The sequence below is a fragment of the Polistes fuscatus genome, unplaced genomic scaffold (genome assembly GCF_010416935.1).
Source record: "Polistes fuscatus isolate 324 unplaced genomic scaffold, CU_Pfus_HIC Scaffold8, whole genome shotgun sequence".
Taxonomy (NCBI): domain Eukaryota; kingdom Metazoa; phylum Arthropoda; class Insecta; order Hymenoptera; family Vespidae; genus Polistes; species Polistes fuscatus.
The window spans coordinates 6,780,726-6,808,390 of NW_025113162.1; the positions used below are offsets into that span (position 1 = coordinate 6,780,726).

At 29.7% G+C, this 27,665-nt stretch overlaps 5 protein-coding genes across 10 annotated transcripts in view; 2 read left to right on the plus strand and 3 right to left on the minus strand.

Moving 5' to 3' along the window:
• The window catches only part of LOC122524634, a 35,862-nt gene extending 24,751 nt beyond the window's left edge, over positions 1 to 11,111 (minus strand). For 2 of the 3 annotated variants that reach the window (XM_043646991.1, XM_043646992.1), the window contains exon 1: positions 10,789 to 11,110. The gene's annotated coding sequence lies outside the window, so the exon portion shown is untranslated. Of the gene's footprint in view, positions 1 to 10,788 lie in introns of all 3 variants that reach the window. The other variant, XM_043646990.1, reaches the window with a different exon arrangement.
• Positions 11,112 to 12,045: 934 nt separating this feature from the next.
• On the minus strand, positions 12,046 to 15,082 carry LOC122524818 (beta-catenin-like protein 1). The gene is made up of 9 exons (XM_043647287.1): positions 14,958 to 15,082; positions 14,382 to 14,761; positions 13,968 to 14,299; positions 13,674 to 13,897; positions 13,393 to 13,575; positions 13,175 to 13,322; positions 12,938 to 13,104; positions 12,665 to 12,848; positions 12,046 to 12,575 (listed from the first exon to the last, which is right to left on the minus strand). The coding sequence occupies exons 1-9, from the start codon at positions 14,985 to 14,987 to the stop codon at positions 12,487 to 12,489; spliced, it is 1,737 nt and encodes a 578-aa protein (XP_043503222.1). The 5' UTR covers positions 14,988 to 15,082; the 3' UTR covers positions 12,046 to 12,486.
• A 300-nt stretch (positions 15,083 to 15,382) lies between these two features.
• LOC122524879 (Golgi SNAP receptor complex member 2) lies at positions 15,383 to 16,621 on the plus strand. Its single transcript, XM_043647368.1, has 2 exons — positions 15,383 to 15,909; positions 16,010 to 16,621. The coding sequence occupies exons 1-2, from the start codon at positions 15,767 to 15,769 to the stop codon at positions 16,521 to 16,523; spliced, it is 657 nt and encodes a 218-aa protein (XP_043503303.1). The 5' UTR covers positions 15,383 to 15,766; the 3' UTR covers positions 16,524 to 16,621.
• Positions 16,622 to 18,371: 1,750 nt separating this feature from the next.
• LOC122525105 (myotubularin-related protein 9) lies at positions 18,372 to 21,094 on the minus strand. Of its 2 annotated transcripts, XM_043647742.1 has the most exons (8): positions 20,995 to 21,086; positions 20,651 to 20,875; positions 20,372 to 20,537; positions 20,001 to 20,290; positions 19,815 to 19,918; positions 19,439 to 19,743; positions 19,009 to 19,332; positions 18,372 to 18,937 (listed from the first exon to the last, which is right to left on the minus strand). In XM_043647742.1, exons 2-8 carry the CDS (start codon positions 20,804 to 20,806, stop codon positions 18,537 to 18,539), a joined length of 1,746 nt encoding a protein of 581 aa, XP_043503677.1. In that variant the 5' UTR covers positions 20,807 to 20,875; positions 20,995 to 21,086; the 3' UTR covers positions 18,372 to 18,536. The 2 variants fall into 2 exon arrangements, with proteins under 2 accessions (XP_043503677.1, XP_043503678.1); XM_043647743.1 differs by having other exon boundaries at positions 19,324 to 19,332; positions 20,651 to 21,094.
• Positions 21,095 to 21,151: 57 nt separating this feature from the next.
• LOC122525104 (protein kinase C-binding protein 1) lies at positions 21,152 to 27,492 on the plus strand. 3 transcript variants are annotated; one of them, XR_006305709.1, is made up of 10 exons: positions 21,152 to 21,230; positions 21,405 to 21,531; positions 21,701 to 21,906; positions 23,139 to 23,613; positions 23,693 to 24,017; positions 24,153 to 24,333; positions 24,409 to 26,283; positions 26,363 to 26,725; positions 26,812 to 26,944; positions 27,173 to 27,276. XR_006305709.1 is itself a non-coding variant. In XM_043647741.1 (10 exons), exons 5-10 carry the CDS (start codon positions 23,156 to 23,158, stop codon positions 27,287 to 27,289), a joined length of 3,249 nt encoding a protein of 1,082 aa, XP_043503676.1. In that variant the 5' UTR covers positions 21,152 to 21,230; positions 21,405 to 21,531; positions 21,701 to 21,906; positions 22,063 to 22,183; positions 23,139 to 23,155; the 3' UTR covers positions 27,290 to 27,492. The 3 variants fall into 3 exon arrangements, 2 of the variants coding, with proteins under 2 accessions (XP_043503676.1, XP_043503674.1); XM_043647741.1 differs by lacking the exon at positions 26,812 to 26,944 and adding an exon at positions 22,063 to 22,183 and having other exon boundaries at positions 26,363 to 26,655; positions 27,173 to 27,492; XM_043647739.1 differs by lacking the exon at positions 26,812 to 26,944 and having other exon boundaries at positions 26,363 to 26,655; positions 27,173 to 27,492.
• The last annotated feature ends 173 nt before the right edge of the window (positions 27,493 to 27,665 follow it).

The window sequence follows — 27,665 nt, forward strand, 5'->3', positions numbered from 1 at the left end:
GTAAAATTTCAAAGAGAATTATAAAATTGTTTTGCTCTTCACGGAGAGATTTTAATAGAGTATAAAAATAAACCTAGGTATGAAAATGAAAATGAAAATAAACAAAGTGAAAAAGTACATTCGCCGGTTCATTAAAAGAAAAATAATTAGAATAATTGAGCCAGTACTATTTAACAAGCTTAAGTCCCTTGTTCTCGTTGGGATAAACTTTTCAAATTAACATTTTACATTATTTTTTTTTCTTATAATTTTCCTTAATAATAATAATAATAATAATAATAATAATAATAATAATAATAATAATAATTCTTCAAATTTTCTTTAATAAACTCGAACAACGAGTATCGTAAAAACGAATTGATGAGTGTTGATAGTAAAAAAAATCCCGCATAAGTTTTTTATCAAATCTAAAATAAATCTCATTCTAAAGAATAGAATTAGACGCGAGTAAAATGGTGGGGAGGGAAGAGGAAAAAAGAATTCCACGAAGAAATCGACTGGCCTTTTCCGTACCAACTTTCCATATCGATCGACAACCGATACGAACAACCATAAGCGGATATAACGGATTCGCGACGACGCGAAAATGCAGCACGTGCATCCACCTATCTCTACCTGCATACGCGTTTAATCATTATAATGCATTGCCGTCAATTGAATGGGTAAACTTGATTGAGAAAGTAAAGCAAAATAATAAAACAAAATATATTATACACGTATATTATATTACTATGAAAGACCGAAATTGGAGCATGTCAAGATTCTCCATGGTGTCAACACGTAGCAAATACGTTGGTGAAAGACCGAATATTTGAATGCATTTGTATACATTGATTTAAAAGAAAAGAACGTCATCAACAGCTAATTCTATAGATCAATATATTTTTCATATATAAAAAGTATAATATGTTCATTAATATCATCCTCCTTATCATAGTTCATTCTTTGTCCCTTCTGCAAATGAATTTGCATGTTACAAAAGCCTTATTTAAAAGTACGCTTATCATCTTTCTGTATTTGTCACGTTACAAAGATTACATTAGAAATATCTTTTAAATAGAAATCATTTTATTATGTATAATGCATAACGTATCGATCATAGGTTTATATTTTTTCCTTGTCGACCTGGATTACGTTCACGAATTTGTACAAATCATTTAACTTTAAATATCGAATAGATAAATAGTTCACAAGATGTTGCATGAATATATTATATAGCTATAACCATTCAAGTAATATCAATGATCAGTCGAGTTCGATAAAAAAAAAAAAGGGAAAGAAAATGTAAAGAAGGCTTTCATAACTTCCTGAAGGATGATCAAAAAATGCATAGTATATACGTAGAATATGTACGAAGGGTCTTCTCTCGTTGCTTTGGTGCAAGTCCACTCCACTACGTGGAGGCAACTTGCTCTGACCTTAATAACCTCGTTGGCTGTTCCCGACGATCAATTAATTATCGCCTAATTGGCGTTAAAGCGAACGAGTATCGTCCGTCACGATATACTTGCAGGCAACTCTCAGGAACGACACCAACGAGTGAAACAACGGTGATATTAGTAGTGGTAGTGGTAGTGGTAGTGATAGTGATGATGGTAATAGTGATGATGGTAATAGTAATGATGGTGCCCTATCTATTTAAAAAGTTACCTAAGTGCTCGCAAACCTTATGGGATGTAAAAGATTTTTTTATCTGCTAGTGTTAATACAAATTTCCAAGAAGATAATTAAATTCATACATTGACGAGTGTTTTTTTTCCTTTCTATTTCTTTGTCAATAACATTATATTTACTTATTCCTAAATACTTTGTTATTTATGATACATCATTTTACTTTTACAAAGATAAAGAAAGAGAGAGACAGACGGATACGTGATTATCTTTGAGTAGAAAATTGATCGACACAATTTACTTTGAAAGAAAAATATAAAAAGGAAGGAAAAAAAGAAATTGGAACGCGACGTCGACGGAACAAGATTATCGCTACGAGGTCTCAACTAATGTGAGTAACGAGACGATATAATGGAAACTCTGTGACTCGCCGTTTTTGGCCAGAGAAGTGTTCTTTCGTTTCACGATTTTGTCGAGTTAACGGGTGCACTTCTGTTCAAGGACTGACAGAAGGACGCTCGTGAATCCATTAAAAAGGATGAATCATTATGGATTTAGGTGCGATCGCTGGGAAAGAAGTTTGCCCTTATTCGATCGCAACGTTTTACTTTTTACTTTTCTCGTTATCCTTTTTCCTTTTTTTATTTTTTTTTATATATATAATTACTACAAGAATCATTTGAGATTTTCGATCGAAGTTGGCAAATTTATGCGTTATATAATTTTCAAGTCATAAACACGTTTACATTGTTGAATTTTTAACACAAATTTTATCTACGCAAACTCTTAGTTTTTATTTCTTCTCTGGAAAGTTTGGTATCTTTTGATGTTGACTACAAACTGGCGGTAAAAACACGCGACTTCTTTGATAGTGTGTTGAATAAGTGTGAGAAGGTGTTAATAGAAAAGTGACTAGACTCGTAAAAGAGAGAGTAAAAAGAGACAAAAATATAACATAATTATATTATTACACTAAAATAATTATACTTATAATCAGTACTCTACTCCCTAGATATGTAATATCATAACTTTCAAACTACATAATTTATTTAATGAACACGAATAATATAAATTTAACGATTAATTAAATCCCTGATCTGTACAATAATAAAAACATTAGTAGAACAAACTCGTAAATGTGCACTTTTGCACATTGCACTTTCCTAAATTCAACTTTACCCCCCTCTGCCTTGTTTTTTGTCTATTTTCTTTCATCTGTCCTACCCTACTAAAAGATTCAATGGATAAGATGCGGCAGCATCTTCATCGAGATGAACGAGCTCGATGACCTTTTCTACGAGTTTACTGATTCTAAAAAAAAGTTTAGGAATTTTCTCCCCTCCACCCTCTTCTCTCTCTCTCTCTCTCTCTTTATCTATGTATCTATGTATCTATCTATCTATCTATCTCCATCTCTATTTCTATCTCTATTTCTATTTTTATTTCTATCATTATATCTTTATCTTTATTCCTATCACTATCTAGATTAGTCGATCTCGTGAGACCTCGAAATTCGCCAGAGTATTTATCTCACCGATGTTAGTTTCTAGCCATTTCTTAGTAGAAGAGAGAAGCCAACTCCTCGAGACAGCACACATCTTCGTTCGTTCGGCCGAGTCCGTCGAGTGTCGTTCGTTTTCCGAGCAGTACTAAGAATACTGCAGGCAGCCATATTTGGCAATGAGACCGCGTGGCCACGGCACGTAAGCCCGCCAACTTACACGAAAGGCTACTCCTCTTTTCCTGCTTGCCCTTCTACCCTTTTCTTTTTTTTTTATTATTAAAAAAGAACACACACACATACATAAGAAAAAAATAATAAGGATATGCAGAAAATTACGCGATCGTAATTACCCCATTATTTATCTCCAAATCTAATCTTTTGTATTAACTTTTTAGCACTATCTTTATTTATTACTAATGATTAATGGGCTATAATGAAAGCTCCGAAAAAAAAGAAAAGAAAAGGAGGGAAAGATGTAACCTCGATTGACCCTTTTACATAATTAAGGATTCCTTCCGAAACTTCTCCAGAATTAACTTACAATTTAATATGCGATCGATGAAGTAGAAAAAGAGAGAGACAGAGAGAGAGAGAGAGAGTAGTGATCCCCAACGAGTGTGTACTCTGGGATATAAAAAGTCGAGCAGGGGTTAATAACCCGATAGAAAATTGTATGAACTTTGTAAGAGAATTAAAATTAAAGGATTGACCGATTGTTTTTCATCTTTTCACATAGGATACCTTATGGTTTTTTTCTTTCATTTTCGTAATTTTTTATATAAACAGAATAATAGTATTTTAAGAACATGTAGATTTAAAAAGAAGATGAATATGATATATATGTATACACGTACATATAGGTATACTATACATACGTAAATCGGGCATTCTATAGAATACCCTCAGTAATACATTACCCGCAACATATATTATGTACATAGTTTGCAAAATAATATAAGAGACCAAGCACGAAAATTCAATCACTATCAACTATATTACCCTTCCTTTTATTTTCATTTAATCAGTATGAAAGGTTAAAGGAGAGTATTATATGTAGGGTTGCATCGCACCCACCTTTGATTTGTAGGTCAGGTCAAAGAGGTGCGGTAAATGGTTTAAGTGCTGATCTTACAATGATTTATAGACTCCCTCTGTCTAAACTATATAATATCCATTAAGACCACACTTTCTAAAGGTACGTTCGTATTATCCAAATCAAATGATCAAATGTTAAGTTCCTTTTTTAAGATACGCGAACGTTTTATTTTTATTTATTTATATTTCTTTTTAAATTAATATATAGAATACAATTTTCCTCTCAAAAGGATACTTTGTAGAAATTCAAGTGGAACGGGAGGGGGGGGGTGGGAGAAAGAATAAGAGTACAAGAAAAAGATGAAAAGGGCAACGATAATATGCACGATAAAAAGAGAAAAAATAAAAAGCCAAAGTAATGTTTTCTTGAGAGAGGAAGAGAGAGAAATAGGAAAGGCGAATAAAAGGAGGAGGGAAAAGAAGAGGGGAGTCAGAGGCCTGGCAACGGAAATGGTAGTGAGAGTGAATGGATCGATGAAACCGTCTCGGCGGTGCGAAATACCATAGACGCCAAAACGATGCTGGCGTTTCCTGGACCCAGAAGACACGCACTCTACTTTCTTACTCCCTCCCTCCCTCCCTCCCACCCCCTCTCTCTCTGCTCGACGATATTTCAGTCATGCTTCTGCGCTTAAATGCCTATTACTATGAAATCCAACGCAAGTGATCGCAATCTATGTTTACGATTATGAAGAAGACAAATCAAATATCACTTTTAATCCTATATATTTTGTTTTTATTAACTCTTATTGGAATATGCAAAAATATAATACCTAGTACTTATAATTTAAATTTTAAATTAAAAAAAAAAAATAAAATGGTCGTAGAAAACGATGAGCCTATGATGTAACGCAATATTGTAATTGTTTATCCCCTTGTAGCCTATAATGTGTAATTTTTCATAAAAATATGTACGAAAGTTATATATTTGATAAAATCAATCTTATATTTACAAAAAAAATAAAAAAAGAAAATAAATCGAAAGAAATGAAAATAGTGTATCACGATCCTGACGAAACCTAATCAATTATTATAGATATTTTCAAATCATATGAAGTATTTAACGTTTTAATATTTTAACAATAAAAATAAATGAAATCGAACGCTAATGACGAAATCAAGAATACATAGTTTAGTTGTTCTGTGTTAAGATGATTCGCCACAAAGCTTTTTGATATCGAAAGCTGGTGAAAGTAACTAGACACGACCGTAGAGGGAATACTTTCGAAGAGTTTCTTGTTAAGGAGCCTTTAATTGGGACACTGTTGTTCGTGTCACAGACACTACCCTCTCCTTCTTCATCATTTGGACCACGATTAGTCGCTCGCCAACTTTCTGTGATTCGACATCCAATTCTCTTTGATGTTTCTCGTACCTTCTATCTGTTATCCATAACTATTATTAAAAATGAAATTGTTCGATGTCCCCCAACCAACGAATAAACGAACGAAATTTTCCTTTGTCCTATTTCAAATTTATCGTTTTATTTCTGGTCAAAGTATAACTTGAATATCTAATCGATTACTTAACGTGGAACAAAAAGGAAATTATTATCGTCGAAGGTATTGAAAGTATCGAAAGTAGTACTTAAAGAAAAATATGTTTTCAACCACGTAATATATATGTATACAGTATTTTAAGAATACAGAAGAAGAAGTACAGAATACAATACTTTTACTAATAAGAATAATTTAATTTTTGACAAGGAAACACATTTTATAAACTAACCGAAACACTTTAGGTATTTTATACAATGCCCGAAATATATATATTATCCGTAATATATATATTAAACTTCGTGACCTCAACCTGGCCCAATTTGAATCCTCTTAGCAACAACTATCTCTATTCTTTTTTTGGACGCTACGAAATCAATTTTGAAAGTGGTTTTAAACTTCTGGGTCAGAACTACGTATATATACGTGCATACTTATTTACTTACGTTAGTACATATGCATAAATAATATTTAGAAAATATACGTTAGGAGAATTTGAGCGTTAAAGTGTCATAAGACATTTATGAATTTTATGAACGCGCAGATAATTTATTCGCTAATGTTAGAACGTTAGCATAAATAATGCAATGTTACATGTAAATGTGGTAATAACGAAATGACAGTATAACCTCTGGAAATAATTATGCAGACTATTACTGCATGCATAATATCAGATATTGAATTTTTTATTTACGTATAATTATTTATTAATCGTCAACTTCTTCCAACATTTGCTCAGAGAAAATTCTAAGAGACACGGGTAATTATTTCTTCGTTCTCCTCACCCCCCCTCCTTCCCTTCTTCTTTCAATTTTTTCCTTATAAATATAATATGAGATAAAAATTAGTTTAGATGAACCAAAAGTTCTTAGGTAATTTTTAACATTAATTACTTTGGAGAGAATACCTTTTTAGGCTAATTCCTTTTTGATTGTATAACACAGCTTGTAACTTTATCTGAATAAAAATAAATTAGCCTAAAAATATCTCGACAAGGAGTAACTCATTTTTTATATCATCTAAAAACTTGTTGAATACCCTATTCTTACTCGTAATTTATTACGTAAAATGATAAATGAAAAATTTTAAAATATAATACAATCTTAAAATTCTTCCTATTGAATTCGATTAATTATTCTAGAGTCGACCCAAAAATCATTATAAAGTTAACAAAAAGATCTCTTTGCATGTACCAGAAAAGCACTCGTGAAATCACGACTCGAGTAGCAAGCTCAGTGCTTTTTCCGTCTTGAGAGTAGCTAGGAGAGTGTTCTTCGAGAAGATTTACTTAAGGTCGAGACACCAAACGTGCAAATGTAAGAAAAAATAAAAAGAACTCTTTCGATATTAACGATCATATAAAAAATGACAATGAGTTTTATATTCTTCTCTATAAAGAAAAAGAAAAAAAGTGTTTTATCGCGCTAAAAAAAACTTATTCTTTCATCGTATGGATGAAAGAAGACAAGTCTAAGAGAAAAGTGTATTACTCTTTTATTAATTGAATAATCAAAGATACGAGTTAAAAATAAAGATTAAAATGTATTGGAAATATGAAAAAGAAAAAAAAAACCCCGTACTTTTGTCGAAATAAAGGGAAAGATTAATTGTTTAGGATGTATTATTCTTAATTGTATATGAGTAAAAATATAAGCTTTTTTTTTTTGAATAGAAACAGATGGTTCAACAATATCAAGAATTTCTGCGAGAATCTGGGGCAGTTTGATCGATAAAAGCGTAAACGTTGCCGCAGGGTTTCCTTCGCCGGTACTTTTAACATTTTTCCAGCCTACGGGTAAGATCTTTAGTTGTCGTACCTGCAGGCTTTCCATGAAATCGAAAATAAGATATCTGCGTGTACGGAAATACATATGTGTATATATGTACATTAGGATAGTCGTTATTTTACATCTCTGGTGAGTGCATTTTTGAATTTAACTTTAAATAAATAAGACGAAAAACATATCTTCTCAAATTTAATCTCTTGATCCTAATATTAAAACATGTCCAAAAAAGCTTTAAACAAAGCCAAGTTTTACTTTAATTAAAATTACTTTGTATCTTAAATTTTGTAAATGCAACAATAAATTCGGCCAAAAATAATTATGATATGAATACTATATTTTCGAACAACGGGAATATAATATACTTATGTTAGATATAGTTATCTGAAAACTATATTGCAATTTTGGGAGGCGCATGGGCAAGTTCGCTCCGCCTATCCCCACTTATAATGTTCTCAAAATCCACAGAGTAGGATCTTTGTGTGACCTAGTCATATGATTCCAAATTTACGATTGACGAACTTATATTTCATAATCAATCGTAGATTAAAAATTAAAACATTTAATACTTTATCATTCTGTCCTTCTCTGTTTCGACGTACCCTGTTTTCTTTCTTTATTACGCATCTGCTTAATAGATGTGAACCTTTCTGCCAATGAGGAAACAAGGAGGAAAATACGTACGAATATAAAATTATACAAGCAAGAGTGGGGCGTTGCCTAACGCTTCAACCAATGAAATTCAATTGCAAACAAATTTTCAAACTGTTATACACATGTAACGATTCATCAATGAAAATGGAAAAAATAAGTTCGGTCTAAAAAATACAAATAAATATAAAAGAAAATTAAGAAAAAGAAATGATATATTTATCTTAAGCTTCTCGTGCCATGAAACAATCAAAATTGTATAATTAAAAAGATAATCATTTATGTTAGAGAGATGAGCTTTTCACACACACACACGAGTGCGTGTATATAATATATACAAACAAACATTCGAAGGAATATATCTTTCTAATGAACTAATCGCAAAATTGCCACAGGAATGTATCACATCGCATAAAATAAGGATTACAACATCAACTGCACCAACGCAGCTTATTATTCTTTTACATAGACGAGTGACGTTGCTTAGAAGATACAAATGCACCTGAAACATTTATTCATCGTAATTCTTTTTCTTATTTTTCTCTAACATAATAAAAAATAACAAAAACAAAAGTAACTATAATCATAAAGAAAATTAGACAAAATAATTGCTCCTCGCCTTATTAGGATATGAAATTAACAAATCGATAGATCTATTATTTAAATGAGTTATAATTAATACGAAATCATTTCTATATTAATGAAACATTATTATTAAAAAAAATTATTATCATTTAACCGATACTTTCAATTTCTCGACTTGTTTACCTTCGATAAAAGCGTGAAAAGGGAGAAAAAATAAACCAAATATTTAAAAAGGATTATTACCTTGACACCGATCTTTACCAACCAAATATGCCAACCTATTGTCTAACACACAGAGTCGATTTTTATTCTGTGACATTAGACCATATTGCTGTTGCTTGTCAAGGTCATGGAACGTCTGCAGCGTCCATACCAATGATGCAACATTGTATATTGCAACGACACACAGGAGATCGATAACGTACAATATAATATATTAGGACCTTTTCTTGTTCTTTTACTAACAAAATTATCTTTACTATTAAATGAAATGAACTATAAAGTAGGAGATTATAATACATATACATATACACATACAGTTCAAAAGTTTCTAAACAATTTTATGAATCAATTAATTACTCTTCTTCGAGAGAAATCTTTTATGATTATAATTAGGATTGTAATTTTACGAACAATGCTTACAGTTTTACAATCTAAAAAGAAAAAACATAATTGATCTAAAAAATCTTTAAAAAATAATTAATTCGTAAAATCATTTAAAAACTTTAGGGCTACTCTCTGCATATAGATATTTTATTTTGACCTAAGTATTTTTATATTAACCTTAGTAAATGTATGTATATTATATGTAAGTTAAAGTCTATTTTACATTTTTGTCGCATATAAATCGGCGTTAAATGGATTGAATAGCGCGCGGTTGGAGGGGTGATTGGGTGCATGCGCGCGCATATCCTTTTTAGATGGAATCTAATATGAAACCTTACTAATTGTAAGAGCCAGGTCTTCTTTCAATGTTACGTTTTAAACATTACTCAAAATTCGTCTAATCTAACAGCAATCCTATTTGGGAAAATGTGACGGAATTCTTAGCATTCAAAAATTCTCAATGCAATCAGATAGCTAACTAGCTAGTTAGCTAATTATATGCATATATACACACATCGTCCTTCTATCTATTTAAAGTTAATTTTGCTACGTATCGTTAAAATTAAATGGCATATATTTAACAATTTCTAATGATGAATTACCTTTGTTTCGCTTTGATACTTTTCGTATTTGAGAAAAAGCACTTAATATATTTTACACACGATTAAATACCAATTGCTACCCCAGCTAACTTATAAATAAAAATAAAAAATATCTTAAAATTGCTTATGATCGTCGCGTACTTGTAATTTTGTATTTTATTCATTAATATAATAAGAAAAATATTATTTTAAGGTTCGATATGTTAGGATTATAATCAAAATATTTCTTTTGTACAACGATGTTATGAAAATATCAAGTAATAGTGAATTCAAATAATTTTTAAATGTCACAGAAATTTAATTGTTTCTAGCTTTAATAGATTTTACGTCTTGTAATGCATATTACATCAAAAAGATTTAACAATATATAATCATTCGAATTTTCGTTTAACGAGATCATCAATACTTCTAATACATAACCAAATAATTGTTTAATTTATGCCATTTAAAAAATACACTAAACGATACAGCTTTACGTATATATGTAACATTTTTTTCGATATTACGAAATAACTTCGATATCTCATATTATTCAGCATATTGAATTAGCTCGAAAGATAAGAGAACTATCTATTTTCAATTATACAATTAAAACGTTTAACGCATACGCAATGTATCAAATTCTAAATAATATGTTTTATAATCGAGCTAGCACTTGAAGTTTGCACTAAATAATACATTTACGAGTAGGAAAAAATAAGAGAAAAATGTCGCTGTTATATCCGAAAATCGGTGAATATTAAAAAATAAATAGTAACGATAAAAAAAATAAACAAGATATTTATAAAAGATATATACATATACAGAATAATTTGAATAAAATATAAAGATAAGAAGTTATAAAATCGACTTACCGTAGTGCTTTTCCCGTAATCAAATGTTCAGGATCAGTCGTCCTGGATTATGTCCCGACTTTTTTAACAAAGATAATTATTGTCTCTGTCACGACACGAGATGCACAAAGATGAAATGTCGTCAACACGTAAAAGTTTTTTTTTCGTTGATAATGCTTTATCGTTGACGCAATGTGTCGTATAAACGGTGAACGAAAAAAAGAAAAAAAAAACAAATAGGTAAAAGAGAAAGAGAAAAACTCGCAAAACACAGCACGAGTCGCGACGACACAAACATAAAGACCGCACCTTCGAAGCTTGTAGCAGCGACTGGCTCACTCGTGCAGCTAACTTTCGTGTAAGGAGGTAACGTGCAAGCTGATTGGTTAACGTCACCGCAAACGACCAATCACGATCGATCGTATACGGTACGTTGACCCCACCAATAAACCCGGCGTTTCTATTTCACGACATGAAATCGAAGTATAAAACGTACGCGTATACCATCCTACGAGCTATTTGAAAATAAACTAAGGAAACGAAAAATAAATATCAATTCTTCTTCATTCCAGCTACTGTTAACACTCCCAGCTTCACTGCACGTTATGCATCTTAGCCTTTTCGTATTTCTCTCTCTCTTTTTCTCACAAACCCAAACGAGCTTTCTGCTACACGAATAAATCGATGAAATACGCATGCGCCCACGTGGGTTGTCATGGAAACGAGAAAGTATAAGGGATTGCACATGCACTTCCCTTTAAAAAATTTTGTACGCGGCAAAATATAAACGAGTATTTTGACGAACATATGTATACATAAAATATGCCTTATGAATTTGTATACTATCATATATATCTGTCATTATTCAAAGATTTTGGAATCATTACGTTGTTCTAGTCACTGCGTTAATTGTTTATAGTACATATTGATACTATAAAAATATGAATAAAACTCTTAAACTCACCTGACACACACAAAATTCTAAATGCAGCACAAATTGTAGTGAGTGCTTCTGAAAATATAATATATTATCACGTTCGTAGAACCCTCGAGTTTGTTTCGTATTGTTTGTCTTGATAATACAGTTGAATAGGCCAAATTGCTTCTTTCCAAAATTCTTGATGCATAAAGAGTCAAGCAATGCACCATTCTGATATCTTTTGATTTCATAAGACGTATCGTATGATTCGTAAACGCATAAAATATCACGCAAAATTCTAACTATTTTGTTTAAGATCGACATAACGGTCAATGTTAAAACATTTTTGTATAACCAACTTAATTTCTTCCATTTTATTTGTGTACTTTAGGGTGTTTTTACTCGATAATCTATTAATGTAAAATGAGCATCTTATCCTAGAAAGATAAACGGTTAATACTAACAAAAAATTGATATCACTTGAATTTAGGGCCTAATATACAAAATTGTTCGTTACGATAAAAAATCGATCTTATAGTTACTTTTTTGTATTCTAAAGAATTATCAAATAGTCTTTATATAAATAATTGAATGAAAATTCATTTATCTTCGACTAGTACGTGATACAAAAACTTTTGTTCTTAAATTCAATATAATTTATAGTTTGATATGGAATCGTTTGCTTATATTATTATAATGTGTTATCCACATGACTTTTGCTATTCAAATCTACCACAGATTTAAATTTTTCATTTTCGATAAAATTAAATTTATTACACTTATATTAAAAGTTTAAATAATCAAAATTTATCGATTAATTGCAATATGTGTTGCTGCTCTGCTTCCCTCCATTCTGTGTCTCCAGCATCTCCAAGATTTCCAGCGTACTCTATATAATCATAAACATATGTTTATTATTAATAAAGAATAAGTGCATTTCTTAAATATTTTTATAAAATTTTATATTTATACTTGTACCTCTCATAATATGTCTGATAGTCTTAAGAGATGCTCGTCTTTGAGCTAAAATTCTTGTAACTCTTTGTTTAACTGCAGGAGGACAACCAGTACAAGCTTCTAAAAGAACATAATCTACCAGTTGTAATATAAATAACCCTCCATCTAAACGTCTAAGATAAGACTCTTCTTCGTCTTCATCATCCTAAATTTTAAGATAATAATATAATTAATTAATTTCACATTACAGCAATCAATTTTAATGTAAAATTTATATTTGATTGTATTATTAACCTTGGCAGCTTTTTCAACTTCTTCCACTTTCTCTAAATATTTGAAATGTAATTCCATTAATCTATCCACTTTTTCATAATCATTTTCTGTAAATTTACTAAGCAATCTTTGACGTTGTTGTCCTTTACAGTTTCTTAACATACTTGATATTATCGATAATACATGTTCTGTAAAATGATTTAATTTTATAAAAAACAAATCTTTTGTAGAAAATTAATCAATCTTATAATTTTTGACCTTCATGTTCTTCTGCTGTAAGCATTCGTTTCCTATTTTTAGTTGGAGTTTTCATAAAAAGGGGGAAAATTGTTCTAAGTCCTAGTATATCAACAAATTTGCTACAATTATCTTTACCGTCAGGTCCATTCATAGCATGATCTAAGACCTGCAATATTTTCATCTACTATGCTTTATCTCATAAAAAAATTAAAAAAAGAAAAATAAGAAAAACATACCTTAAGAGAACCATTACGTGACATTTTTTTTTCTCGCAACATTAAATTCATTAACTGTAATCCTTCACCGCGTAAAAATCTATCTCTATTTACAGTAGCCATTAAACTCGAACATAAGACATTAAATAAATTTTCCATCATTTCTTGTTCTTCAGCAGTTTGGGGATCATGTCTTTTGTAATACTGTTAACGATAAGCAATATTAAAACACGACAATATTTAATTAAATCTAAATAAATATAAATAACAAAAATATATGATAAATAAAAAATAGAACATACAGCTAACTGTTGTAACAGTACATCAATACCATCGAGATCACCCAAAAGCAGTCTATTTTCAGGTGTGTTTTGTACAAGAATTGATAAAAGTTCACTGGCATAAAGTTTATTTCCATCAAACGGCATCTTTGCTTTAATTCTACGCAGTAGCCACTGCATTAAACCTTGCTTTCCAGCATCGGTACATAATTCTGGTCTAAATTCTAATAAGTTTTCAAATATGGCTGTAATACAAATAATAGATATAATATAATTATGCAAACATATTCTAAATGCATACAAAATAATACATACCAAGCGTATTATGTACTCCATCGCTTTCTTCTTTTACATTTTCATCTAACCTTTCTAAATTCTGTACTAGAAGAGCACTAACTTGCTGTTCTAATAAAGCATCTATGAGGGTATCAGCTCCTTCTTGACTCTCATGTAAAATGTCAACGTCTGTAAGTTCTTGTAAAAGATCTACTATGCCAACTGCTATATCTGTATTTTCATGAGATAATAATTCAAGTAATGATGGCACTGCACCAAGTTCTACCATCAATGGATAAAGATCTGGATTAGTCGCAACAACGTGTAATTCTTGAAGCGTTTCATGCAGTTCTACTTCGGACTCTATAAACCTATATATTTTCATAAAAACTATTAAAAAACTTGTAAACTAGGTATAGATCTAAAAGTTCAATCAAAATACATTTAACTTACTTTTCTGGCTGATCCGGAAACTTAACTCTCATTTCTTGATTTCTAAGAGCTCGTTTTTCGAATAATAATACCATTCTTTTTAACGTAGCTTCATCCAATGCTTCTACTTCAGGTGCTTCAGTCTCTACATATTTTAAAATATCTTGTTTTTCTTTTTCCGTTAACTGTGGTTCAATTACATCATTTGCAGGTGAAGGCAATGCAGCCCTTATTGGAGTTGGAGGTTCATTATTTCTAATCGGAGTAACATCTGTCTCTCTTATCTGTCTTTGACGTGCATGGTACGGTGTTTTAATAACTTTCTTTGGTTTCCTAGAACTCTCCCATTCTTCGTCGTCATCTTCTTCTCCAATTGCTGGACGCTTTGGTGTATTAGGTGGCTAGATAAATAATATTCATGAATTAAAAAAACAGAATATTTTATAATCAAATCAAATAATAAAGAAAATACATTCAAATAAATTATAGTGAAAACAGTTTAAAAAGGTTAAATTTGTCACTAACAATGTAATTGAATATACAATTTTATTATATGTACATTTTCTATGTAACATATATGTAATTTATAAAAATTACCTTATAAGATAATAATTCACCAATATCCATATCAAAAATATGCACTAAAATGATTTTCTTTATTTACATAGATACATTTAGCACAATGTCACATCAGAAAGCGTCATTAATTATAATAACAAGATGGCGCTGTAAACTTTCGTTCTGTGACCGACACGCCAAAGTTTGGCGCCACCGGCACTCTTACCGTCACGCCTCTGGTGGCGAAAACTGACAACTAAGAAAACCCCGCGTATATGAATAACCACTGCTATTCGCTCTTTTCCGTTCCAACCACCGAGCAAGACACACGCGTTTTTACTAGCAGCGACCAAAGAGTGAACACTTGTCACTACTTCCGTTTTTCTTTGTTATATTTGTTAAGTTTGTCATATATATTTTTGTAAGTCTTTTTTGATACGTTTTAAATATAAAATATTCTAATAATATATTTTCCTAGTGAATTAATTATTTTTGAATATTGTTGAACACGCTACAGTTCGTATAGTAAGATAATTTTTTATATATATCAAACAATATGATTTTTAAATAAATGTTGGACAAATTGTATCATTTGATAATCAAAGAACTAATGTAAAACAAATAATTACAATTTACACTGTATTCATTGAAATTATTTTAATCTGTTATTGTTGATTCAAATTTATCTACGATTGCAATTTGTAATATGTATGTCATAACAAAGATGTCGCTTCTTTTCTACTTGGATTTATTTAATGCATTTTTGTAGTACACGTCACAAATTTACACTGCAATTACTATTGCAATTTAGTTATACAAAAGAATATTGAAATAAGTTTATATGAAATATGGAAACGTTGTATCATCAAACAAATAAATTGGTTCAAGAAACGCAGCATCTTTTTACACAGTTGGAAAAAAAGTCTTTTAACAAACAGGATTTAAAAGAAATAGAAAAAGAAATAGAATCCAAAATCAGTCTCATCAACAGGTAGTCAAGGCAACAATTTTATTGTTGCACTTACCAATTCTTTTTGAAGTAATAATTTATAATTTTTTTATTGAACGTAATTTTTAAAATATACTTTCAGTAATTGCGAACGACTTGACGTGCTATGCTTAAAAGGATCCATTTCATCTGTTTCGCCTTTCAAAAGACAAAATGCTAAAATGAGAGTTGATCAACTAAAATATGACAGTCGTCATCTAAGTGCCGCATTGAATACTTGGAGAAACCAATTAATTAAAAAGGAAAGAGAAGAAGCAGAACGCGAAGCATTGTTGTCACAAACATTTACTGCAAATGATCACGTTGATATTATGATAGACCATAATATGCAACATAATTATAGTTTACGAAATGCAGTAAATGGTGTAGATGACCTTATTTCGCATGGAACAGGAATCTTAGATAATTTAAGATCACAAAGAATTACTTTAAAAGGAGCTCACAAACGTTTGATAGATATTGGTAATACTTTAGGTCTTTCAAATACAACTATGAGGCTTATAGAATATAGAGCTCGTCAAGATGGCTTTATTTTAGTCGGTGGTATGTTGTTTACATGCATAGTGATAATCCTAGTCATTATATACCTTGTATAATGAGAGAGATAAGTAAGCAAAATGATAAACATTTAGGTTTATATATACTACATTTGACACACTCCAACAAATATATTTAATTTACCTTATCCAGAGAATTAAGGTTTTGACTTTTATTTTATCTGTGTGTTAAAATTGTTGAAAAAATTTTAATATAAATATTTGTATATATTGAAATAAATGAAAAACGAATCTAAAGATTAACTTAAATTTAATTAAATTAAAATTTAATTTAATTAAAAAGATATAGTATAATTATAAACTAAAAAATCAACACTCTATAATGAATTTTCAATGTCAGCAATCATGATTTAATTCCAAGTGAGATGTTCCATGTAAATCTGCTTTGTGATTCTTAAGGGGCCCTTCCCCCACTTCTAAGGGTTTTACTGGTTTAAGGAGTAGGGGGCGTAAACTTCCAAGTCCCCTTCTTTCTCTCAATTCCCCTACCATAATTTTCACTACACACCATTTACAAACGCATCATTCTACGTTGTGACTGTTGACGGAGTTAGTGGTGTTTGATTCTTCTCGAGATTACTTACATCTACGAAAAGTTCTTTCTTTTTTGCTTTAGAGTAGCAATTACTGAAAAAAAAAATCGATTATCCGGCGGCCTTGGATGGGTTTGAATTCAGTCCACGTTTTTTTGTTTTATTCGTGACTAGATCCACACTCATCCAAGGATACCGGGGTTTAAATTCGACCTAATTATTTTTCTCAGATCAATTATTCATCAATTGATTCTATTTGTATAAAAAAACACACACACTCTATTTATTATATTTTTAATATTTAATATGTAAATTGAATTATCTCCGAAATGTATAAAAATTCCAAGCAACGCATGTATAACTATATACATACTTCGAAATTAATTACGCTTGTTCCTGTTATAAAAAGAAAAAAAAAATATATATATATATATATATATATAGATATTTTTTAGTATATAATAAAGAGAAAACTATAAAATATTAAAGCAAAATTTTGTACATTCTTACCAGAAAATCTAGCAAATAAACGAAAGATTCTCACAATTCAAGCCGATCGCCGTGGGATTCTTTTTAGTTTCTTTGTGTACGAACACCTGCCGTGTTCCCCTCCAATCTTTTTCCCTTTCCCTTGGAAACATCAATTCTACCCCGCTCTCGTACCGAAATAACGGTAAATACTTGTATATATATACATATATATTAAAACTTTGTACGATATACTCTCAAATAAACAATTTGAAAAACGATTATACATACTACTATTTTATTTATGGTTATATACATAAATTTTATATATATATATATATATATTGTCAATTAAAAAGTTATTTACTTCAGCGGAAGAAAAGAATAGTCGATTATTAAATTTTGTTATGTCCGCATTCATAATTCTAAAATAACATTTAAAATATCACAATATTCGTTTATCTCCTAATGTGTTTTGTTTTTCTTATTCCTTTGCATTGATAAGAATATATTTTTAATATGAAGATCTTTTAACTATACGTGAAATTTACAATATAATTTTCAAATGTATTGCTAACACCATCGAAAAAGAAATCAATCGCTTCAGTAAAAATACGAGCTAAGAATCGTAAACCATTCCAAACTGCTAGCATCAAAACTAATAAACGAAAACAACGTAGCCAAAAGGTTGTAGAAATAAAAACCAAAAGATCTTCGAAATAGATAAAAGAAAATGTATTGCTAAAATGTTTACCTATTTATATATTATATAATTTAATTATTTCATATTTATATATATATATATTTTTATATATATGTTTTCTTTAAATCTTCGCCGAAGACAATATACTATTTTAGATATATAATTAAAGTATAAAAAACATTAATTAAATAAATATAATTATACAATTATATAATAGGAAGTATGAACATGGATCTCCTGGCAAATGTGACAATTACTTAGAAGTAAATATTATTATATCAGATAAACTTAAATTTACAAGATGAAGGTATTTCTTTTCTCTCTTTTTTTAAATGATTATAATTTATATCAAGTGCTTTGGGACTCCAAACTTAATTGTGCTACAAGAGTATGTTCTTCCTGAACATCAAAATCGAAAGAGATATCAGGATCTTCTCGAATGTCCTCTAATGCACGTTTAATTTGTGCATGTAATTGTAGAGCTACTTTTTTCACAGCTAAATGGTTTTGTTTTATTTGTTTTGCACAAGAAAGAACACCATCCCAAGATGAAGCACTGGTGTGTGCAAGATACAGTTCTTTCCATAATTGAATACTGATAGGTGCAACACTAGGCCAAATAACTCCTGGATTTGGATCGTATAAAGGATTTAACCATTTTTCTAATACTTCTGGTTGATTCATGTAAGACCATAAGCTGCAAGTATGTTCAGACAGTTCAAGTTGAACCCTTTCTGCTTCTGAATCACCTACAAATAATATATAATTATAATATATCAAAGTATTTCGTGAGAATTGTATAAATTTATTAATAATGTACCTAAAAATGTTCCATATTCTGAATAGTAGCTATGTCTATACAACTCTATCAATAAATCAACCCTATATTCGAAACTAAATTGAAATTGATAATAAAGTTGATAAAGACAATCAAGGAAAAGTAAAAATGTTGGAGCATGTGTTAGACTTTGAGAATGAGAAGGGTGATAAGGTCCGTGTCGTGTACGAGTAAAAAACTGATGACCAGCTTGTAACCATTCTCTTTCTATAAGAGCTTGCAGACCACGTACGGTACGACAATCAGGATTTAGTATGGCTTGCGCCAAACTTGTTACAACTAGTGTTGAATCTCTACCTGCACTTCCTATGATAGGCAAAAAATAAATAAATAAATATATATATATATTTATATTCATTTGTGTTATATTAAATATATTTATAATTGCAAATAATATATTTATTTTTCATACCATGTACTAATACAGCTGCAACTTCCTGATGAAGACATTGAGCAGTTACGCAAGCAGCATTTAAAGCTCCTTGAATGGCAGTTAACCATCCACTGCTTTCAAGTCTAGACAACCATTGTGATGTAGAACAAGTTACATCATTACAAGCCTCTATTAATTTAAAAAAGCTGTCTGCTAAATCGTGAGGCCGTGGCACTACTTTATGTACTTTTCTCCATTGAGGATAAGCAGCATCCATTTCTGTTCCACCACCCTTTGCTCTTGAACTTTGAGCTTGGGTAACAGATCTCGTATCTACTATATACCTGGCAATAAGTTTCCATTCAATCATTCTAAATTGTAATTGAATTATCTGATTCCAATGATTAATACATACCCTCGTCTTCCAGGCCTTAGAACTGCATTTAATAACCTTTCATCTTCTTTACATCTTTTACCAGTAGCACCGCACATTGGCTGGCCGCTCCTTAATAAAACACTCTATAAGAATAAAATATATCAAATTAATTATTTTAATATTTTTTTAATAATAATTAAATATCATCGATTCCATTATTCTTACCCCGCCTTCATGTCTGTAACATAAAACAGGAAATCTACCACCATCTCGAAAACTAGCAGAAGATATTATAACTTTATCTTCTATATGTCTAGGTACTATAACAGCTGATGGATAAGAGTTACAAACTTTGTAATCCAAATTCAAATAACTGATTCTCCATTCATCTGCATATGCAGCCAATAATCTAGACCATTCTGAAACAGGAGCAAATGCTGTCCATCCATCTTCTATTTGTACCATATTATTTGTTGCTTTTGGTTTATAGAAAAAGGGATACTGAAGTGTTTGTTCTATGAAAATATAAAATGCATTATGTAATAACAATGAATAAAATGTTATACATTCAAAATGATAAATTTAAATGTAGTTACCTAACGATGCTAATCTTTCTATAGACAACATAACACTGATTAAATCATCGGTAGAATTAATATCCAGTTGAAGCACACGAAAATCTTTACATTTTAGTATGATACTTCCTCCAGGACTTTGAGTATTTAATTTCTTTTCTATTACATCGATATTCCTATATATAAGCTAAAAAAGTAAATAATATATTAGTCGTGTTTATAACGCAAACTATATAATACTAATATTTATATAATATTTATTGTGATCAATTTAATTTAATTTTATTATAAAAATCTCACCCATAGTTCCTGTCCATCACCTTGTCTTGAAGATAAAATAAGATTGTGGCTACTAATACACAATGTTCCTTCTAAACTTTTATTATTACCATCACTTTTATCAATTAATACAACATTATCGACTTTCGGAATCAAAATTAAATGTCCGCATTCCATTTTATACTAACTTTAAGTTTTATATTTGTTAACAAATAATGGAATAGATTTTTGACAGATCAACATAACCTAGCAATGTTACAATACATTGTTATCGATGAAAAATAGACGTATTTGATGAGTTCAAATGAGACTTTGAACAAAAAATTGATCGTAATTGTTTATATCTTGTTATCATTAATACATACGCTTTGTTTATATATTTCTCTCTAACTTAAGAATCTGTTAACTTTATTATTCAGTTTGTATGTCTATTTTCTTCGTAGTGGTGATCAAGAGATATCATATGTTGTGTGTATGTATATAGTTTTACGAGAGATTAGAATAGTCACGTGACAATTCTTTCACTAACCTCACTTGTCATTTGCTATGTTTACTATAGTGCTTAAATGGCGTACACTATCAAATTAATTCAATAATACTTGTAAGTTAAATTATGTTAAATATACATATATATACATATATTATATATATTTATATATATGTGTGTGTGTGTAAATATATAAATGTATAATATAAATACATATATGTATATATTAACGAATTTTATTCAATTTTTTATTTGGAAGTTATTTTGATAAATTATATGTTTCAACAGTTATACAATCGATTACTTCGTAGCATTAAATTGTGTTAATTTAAAGAAATCAACGAAGGATAGTAATGAGAAACATAAAGACGAATATATATAATCAACGATAGTATCTTCGATAATTACGAACACGGTATTATGAATTTTGTATAATTTATTAAATCAATGCGTTGTTCATTTTTAAAAAAACTCTAACCTCAATGTTGACATTTCTATGGGAATATACTTTTCCTATCTGTAATCTTTTGAAAGAAACATATTGGTATCGTGGTATTAATAAAAATATTTTATATTATTTACAGAATTAACAATTTTCATAATTTGGAAAAATAGTTATGAAATATGTTTTAACAAAATATCACGTGATCATTATCAACTCAATACATTGTCAAAAGATGGAAGCACTAAAGAGGCAAAGTTGGCATATAGGAAAAGGAAACAGATCTCTAGGGTAAAGTCGTGTGAGTTGGTGTTGTCGCTTTTAATTCACAACTCTTCATATTATGTGGTAGGTAATATCTTTAACAAAATTATAATTATCAATATGAAATTCATCCTTAGATCGATAAATTGCCATAAAAATTGTCTAGAAAGTATCTGCTTTCTCTACATTTTTCATAACAAAGCACAACTTCTATGAGTATTTTTATACATATACATATAGGTCTGAGATACATATATATACGTGAATGGGATATATGAACGATTTATACATCATACTATATGAATATACTACTTACCATGATATTATAGACGAAATACGATTAAATTTCATTGTTTTAAATGTAAGTTTATTTTTTATTTTTAATACAATACAGTGTTCAGTACTGCTTAAACCACTGATTAAATATGTAGATAACATACATTATGTAGCTAGTTCATTTTTCTTTTCAAGTATAATTCTGTATATATTCCTTCAGTATGATGTTATATATAATACTGTAAATTAATAATATCTACTTTTCCAAAAATCAATACCATTCCAACTGGTTTGTAGAAATTATCTAATATATATGTAAATGTGTAAAATATTTGTGTATATTTATGGATATGATTTAATAATGTCAAGTTGTGCATATGTTTTCTTTTTACACAATTATTTCATTAATTATATTATTTTGCTATATCTAACGTTCTCGTAATATTCTGTTGTGTCATATATTATTATTCATCTACTTCAGATATAATTATTATTTTATACAAGGTAACTCGGGTTTTAAAAGACAAACTATATTGTATATTGTATGGGTCTAAATAAGAAAGAAATTTTCTATAAACATAAGTCGTTTAAAGCTTTATTCAAATGTAACGACAAAAATAAGGATTATATACAGAATAGTAATAAATAGCAGTCTAAAATGCAGTCATTATAATACAATGTAAGAATCTGTTCATGTTATGATTTAACGTAAATATTGCTAATCTATTTCTATATTGTATTATAGTATCTTCATGATAGACTGTTATCTGTTTGTTACTGTTCTCTGCGTAATTCTTATTTTTATCGTAACTTTTTAATGAGGCTTTAAACGACTCTTTTTATACAATATTTTTTTCTCATTTAGACTCATAGAATGTACTGACAAAGTTTAGTCATAAAACCTGGGACGTCTTATAATATATGTGAATGGGTGTATGACTATTATTTATAAATTTATAACATATATAATATATTTTAATGTTTATATTATTAGAAATATAAAAGAAAAATAATTAATTTTCATTTACTGTTTCATTTAGAAACTGCAAAAGTAAATATGAATTCTTCAACAAAATTGAATGATGATATTAAATTAATAGAAGGAAAAACCCAATGTTCAGTTTCAAATGAATCAAAAAATGATTCTTCATTAGAAAATAATACTCATGAAGTTGACATTACAAATACTACTCAGAAAGAAAAACAAGATGTAGATAAAGTCAATACTATTAAAGATGTAGAAAATGAAATTAATGCAGAAAACATTACTGCAAATACAAGTTGTATTAAGACAGAATATGAAAGTGATTCGGAAGATATCATTGAATCGAGTATTAATGTGCAAAATAATATCCAGATAAAAGAAGCAAAAAAGGAAGAGAAAAATGAAAATTTAACAGAAAATACGTCATCAAATGCAAATACTGCGAAAGAGAGTGGCGAAGAAGATACTACAGAAGATATAACAGATGAAAAGAGTATTAATAATATCAAAAGAAAGCGTGGAAATTTAAGGTAATTTTTACATTTTTAATTATTTTTAATTTTTTTTACTGTCATTACTTCTTATCGACATTCTAATAATGATTTACAGTACACAAGAAAGTGCTTCGTTTTCTGAAGAGAATGGAGTTAGAAGTAAACGAAAAAAATTTAAAAATACAAATGATAAATTTTGTTGGAGGTGCCACAAAGAATCAACAGAAGCACTGTGTAGTGCTTGTCCGCGATCATGGCATCGTAGATGTTTAGGTGGTACACCACCGACTTCTGTTCATAACTGGATTTGTGGCGAATGTGCTACAATATTGAAAGCAGAAAATGCAGAAACACGTTCTGCGGCAATGGCACAGTTATCAGTTGATCAATTGTGTATGTTGCTTAAACATGTAGTTCAAAAAATGCGTGAATATTCTGGCGTATGTATGAATATAATTTCCTATGTTTTTATTTTACTAAATCATTATTTAAGTTTATCCTTTATTGTTATTACTTATTCATTTTAAATGTTTTAAATATTTTCCTTTTATCAATCAATTAATATACTTTTCTAGTCTGAACCATTTTGGAAACCTGTAGAAATCAATGAAACTCCAAATTATTTGGATTATGTTTTTAAACCAATGGATTTAAATCTTTTAGAATCTAATGTACGTTCAAAACTTTATGGAAGTACTGATGCATTTATGTCTGATGCAAAATGGATACAGCATAATTGTATTGTCTATAATACATGTATGTAAGATAGATTATAATTATATATGCATTATAATGTTTTAGAGTAATCCTAATAAATATATTCTTTTATAGGCGGTGGACTTTATGCTGATACATCTAAATTAACCAATATTGCAAAACAAATAATTAAATTGGCACGCCATGAGGTAGCAGAAATTGAGGCTTGTCCAGATTGTTATGCACATTCGCGTAACTTGCCTAGACCACAACCGTCATGGTTTATTGAACCCTGTCGTCAACCACATCCTCTTGTATGGGCTAAATTAAAAGGTTTTCCTTTCTGGCCTGCTAAAGCTATGCCACGGTTAAATGCAAAAGGTTCTGTAGATGTTCGTTTTTTTGGTGAACATGATCGAGCATGGATACAACCTCGAGATCTTTTTTTATATTCTGAAGATCCACCTGCTCCATTGCCTCGCAAAAGAAAAGTAGACATGGATGAATGCGTTAGAGAAATTACCCGGCATTGTCGTAAACTAGAACTTGTATTTGGTAAATTTAAATTTGCACCGCCAAAAATACAATACAATCCGCACGATCCAATGCAAATCAAACTTATGCTACCAAATTATGATCCTCTTCAACCAAATAATTGTACATCTTCAGAATTTTTGGTACCTAAAAAGAAGGCTGCTTTTCGAAAACGTAATCTTTCTATCAAGGATAAATCACAAACTGAGGCTTCTGCTAATGATAGCAAACTTGATTCTGATACAACTGCTTCTGATGATGAAAATAAATCCCGAAATAAAATACAAAAATTAACCAGATCCAATCAATCTTCTCCAAGTTCAGACAACAGTATTAATTTAGATATACTACAAAGTGAATTGCAAAAAAAAGTGATTAACATAGAAAACAAGACATCTATAGAAGATGTTTCGTTAGCAGAAGATAATGAACCTATTAATAAATCAGATCGAAAGAACACTGAAGAAAATAATACAAATACACGTGTACAAAGATCTAATGAATCTAATGTACCTTCATTGAGAAATAACTTACATATTGCACATGATAGTTTAACATCTACCGATCAAATTTTAAAACCAAGTGAATCTCCAAAACTGGAGCAGGTATCAAAGAAACATTCCACTGTGAAAACTACTAACAGCAAAAATAATACATCTGAAATTGTAAAAGTAGCGTCAAAGCCCACTAAAAATACGGCTAAAGTTTATAAACCAAAAACGAGATTGGTTGATAAATTAAATGCAGAAAAAGCTTTAAAATTTTTATCCGAAAATGAACAAAAAAATAAAATAGGATCGCCGAGCATAGAATCAGTCGTTCAAGTTACTCGATCTTTATCACAAACTGATAAACATGATCTATTGAATAAAACAACAAATGGAACTGTCACTTCATCCGTTTCTACATTTACTACCATAACACAAAATAACACAAGATCTTCTGTATCAAATTCAACAGTAGGTCAAACAACACCTGCAACGTGTAACAAATCAACAGATATAGTACAACAGTCTATATTAACAGAGGATAATTTAACAAATAAAGAAAGTTACATGACTACGAAACCAGTTTCAAAAGAACAAAAAAAAGAGAGCAAAGCAAGAAAATCTTTTCCTAATAAACCACCTATTTATCCACAAATAACACTTCATTCATCATCAAATACATTACCTAGTTCAATAGAATCGATAATCTATAATCCAACACCACAAAAAGAAAATGTTATTGGATATCAATTACTTCCTCCTGAAGCTGGGCCTCTTAGTGCTCGTTTATATCATGGTGCTGAAGAGTTAGCAAAAAGAATGGCTCAATTAATGGAGGAAGCATATCAAGAAGCTGCTCATAACAGTCAAAACTGTGAAGACGATACTACTGATAAGCATCATGCCACAGTACATTTTTTACGATTACAGATTGAACGAATGAGGTGGCAACATCAACAACAATTGGCAGAACTAAAACATAATACTGGTACTTAATTATTTTTTGTAACATTTTAGTATGAGAGATGTACACATAATAACATGTGATTTAAAACTTACATTTTCAGATCGTATGTTACGAGAAATGAAAGCAAGCCTAGAAGCAGAACAAATTCGAGCTGTTGAAGAAACTCGACGAGAAATGGAACAAGAAAAAATAAGATGTATCGAGGAGACAAAACGTAAACAATGGTGTGCTATGTGTCATCGTGAAGCATTATTTTATTGTTGCTGGAATACAGCTTATTGTGATTATGCATGTCAACAATCTCATTGGACAACCCATATGAGAACGTGTGCTCAAAAACCTTCTTTTACTACAATTGTTACAACTTCATCTGTAGGATCAAGTCAACAACAGGTGATGCCCAAGCTTATGATAAATGTGCAACATGCATCATAAAACGTACAGAGGGCATAGAGTCATTGGTGTAAGTCTGTAATGTTGAAAGCCAAAAATACTAAAATAAAGTATTACTTTAAAGATACTTTATATAATAATATTTGCTTTTTACAGTAACAGATTTCTATTCATATATTTCAACACTGGCTTAACGCGTATCAATATGATAAAATGGAATTATTAATGTAGACAACATACTTAATAATTCAAAGGAGAGAAAAAAAAATAAAGTGTATTTTTTACCAAGGTATCACCTAATTCACAATAGGTTATTATATAGTATATTCATTTAAAAAAAGAATAACTTATAATTTTATTGACTCTTGAAAATACTTTGATAATTTAACAAATCAAATATATGCAAGGCTTACAACATATGCTCTGAACTCTCAAAAGTTTGAAATGTTATAATTTTTAAATGTTATCCTTGCAATATTATTATCATTCTATTAAATTTTTGTTATTGTGTTTTCAGAGTAATAATACGAAAGTATGTACTCCTGCGTGCAGAGTTTATTCTTTACCGCGTAATAAATCAACTGGATTATCAAAATCTCATTATGTTTCGTGTTCTAAAAATGAAAATAATTAAGATCTTTTATTAATAGATATTAGGTTAAAACTATTTGCAATCAATAATATAGTTCACTACACATGGTGTAAATTGATTTTAAATAATTTCGTCTACATACATCTTGTCAATTACGTATTGATATTAGCAATTAGAATAGGATAATTGCAGACGTTAAATATTTTATTGTATATTCATGATGCATTCAGTAAAATATCTTAAAATTGAAAATAAAAGTAATTTTATAAAAATGTGTATGTATGTAAATACTAATGATTAAGCAAGTATATTATATAAAAGTAAATTAAATACATAAAACTTTATATTGCTGTAAAAACAAATTTAAAGATTAAATAAACTCGGAATAAACACATTGCTATAAAAATGATGTCTACTT